The following is a 1,779-nucleotide window of genomic DNA, read 5'->3' as shown; positions in this document are numbered from 1 at the left end:
CGAACGGCATGTCGTGGAATTGCAAGTTCCCAGGGGTTGGAAAACGCTGTCTTTAATAGTTCTTTTTCGAAGATTTAGTTCAGCCAGTAGCCGGACGCCAAGTCGAGGGTGCTGAACCACTTGGCCCCCGCCAGCGCATCCAGCGTATCGTCTATGCGCGGGATGGGTTGGGCGTCGACGAGCGTCACGGCATTCAGCCTGCGATAGTCGACGCAAAACCGCGGGGAGCCGTCCTTCTTTCGGACCAGCACTACCGGTGAGCTCCAGGGGCCTGAGGCTGATTCGATTACCCCGGCGTGCAGCATTTCCCTGATCAAGCGGTCCACTGTCTCCCGCTGGGCTTGAGGAAGGCGACGGGGTGGAAGCTTCACCTGCTAGGCCCCTCCGGTCTCGATGCGGTGTTGGACGAAACTCGTTCGTCCGAGATCACCCTCACCGCACGAAATGACCTTTCCGTACCTCCGGAGTAAGTTGCGTAGGGCCCGCCGATTCTGCGCGGAGCACTCCGCTCTGTCCATCAGAGCGCGTTCGCACGCTTCTAGCTCACCGCTATCGGTCTCAGGTCCCTCCCCTACCGTCTCCTCTAGTGGTACTTCCCGGGGACTTGCCGTGTTCCAGGCGCATCCGATGCCGGGACGCGTTGCCGTGGCTGGTTCGTGGATGATCCGGACCCACGAGCCGTCCGTCATGGTCATCTTCCCGGCTTGCCAGTCGATCAGCTTGACGTACTGGTCAAGAAAGTTCGTACCCAAGATCCCTGGTACGACCAAGCTTTCCACAACTGCGACGTGTATGCGTCCCCTCCAACTTCCCACCTGCAGCGGCAACGCTCCCTGGCAACAGAGGCGCACCCTTCGCCCGTCGCCGAGCAGGATGGAGCCCCCGGCAGCTTCTAAAGGTTCTCCCCCGGTGGACTTGTGCCAGATCGAGAGTGGCAGTACAGAAACAACCGCCCCGTTGTCGAAAAGGAGGGAAATCTCCAGCCCGTTTAGCTTACCTACGACAGACGGCGCATGTCCAGCTTGAAGTTCCGTCATCGCCAGGAGACAGCGATTAATTCGGTTCATGTCCGCTACAATTTTTTCATTGAATTTGTTTATTTTACAATGATATTGTTCTGTAATGTTTACTTCATAAGATTTAATTGTAAATTGTAGACTTAATGTAAAAGTTTTAAAAGAAAAATAATACAACCTGTCATTCATATTTTTTGAAAATTTTCCAATGTCAACGGAACCTGCTGATCAGAACTTGAAGGCGGGGGGACGGTAGTCAACAGTAGGATGTGAGTTGATCCGTTATTTGAGCGTCGGGACGGTGACAAACGTCTTGTGTGTGTGTGTGCTTTTCACCGATTTAATTGTGAGTAATTTTTTCACGTCATAATTATCTTACTTTGCTTGCACTTTTGTTGAATAAACGCCATTTCACTTCTTGTAAAAACTTGTAATAATACATGTACATGATAAATTCGTCACGTTCAGAAGCGAACGTGAATCAGATAGCGGTTAGATGACCATTATAGATCTGACCTGCCGCTGAATTAAACTCGTGAATAGTCCACCAGCTCGCAGGCGACAACGTTTTTCTCGCCAACAACATTTATCTTTGCTTTTGTTTATTTATTCTGAGTGATAGTGTGCTTTGGATTTGTAAGATTCTGATTTTGCTTGTTATTTGCAATTGTGATTTTTTACTTGAAATTTGATTAATTGTTGAGGAAATTTCAAGGAAATTAGTTCAAAAATTGCATAAAATTAGTTTTATTTGTTGACGAAA

The 1,779-nt window shown here is 49.2% G+C and overlaps 2 protein-coding genes across 2 annotated transcripts; both read right to left on the bottom strand.

Annotated features, from left to right (window-relative positions):
* Positions 1–45: 45 nt before the first annotated feature.
* Positions 46–689, bottom strand: Tsp_12389a (putative collagen triple helix repeat-containing domain protein; the record flags this gene model as incomplete). The annotated part of the gene is made up of 2 exons (XM_003370955.1): positions 413–689; positions 46–389 (listed from the first exon to the last, which is right to left on the bottom strand). Coding segments are annotated over exons 1-2 (621 nt in total), but the record flags the coding sequence as incomplete, so codon positions are not given.
* Positions 690–732: 43 nt separating this feature from the next.
* Tsp_12388 (transcriptional regulator, AraC family) lies at positions 733–1,201 on the bottom strand. Its single transcript, XM_003370954.1, has 3 exons — positions 1,195–1,201; positions 998–1,072; positions 733–977 (listed from the first exon to the last, which is right to left on the bottom strand). The coding sequence occupies exons 1-3, from the start codon at positions 1,199–1,201 to the stop codon at positions 733–735; spliced, it is 327 nt and encodes a 108-aa protein (XP_003371002.1).
* Between the last annotated feature and the right edge of the window lie 578 nt (positions 1,202–1,779).

This window comes from Trichinella spiralis (assembly GCF_000181795.1).
Source record: "Trichinella spiralis strain ISS 195 chromosome Unknown Scfld274, whole genome shotgun sequence".
Classification (NCBI taxonomy): Eukaryota; Metazoa; Nematoda; class Enoplea; order Trichinellida; family Trichinellidae; genus Trichinella; species Trichinella spiralis.
Note: the sequence above shows the minus strand (reverse complement) of the source record. Positions and strands in the feature narration are given on the sequence as shown.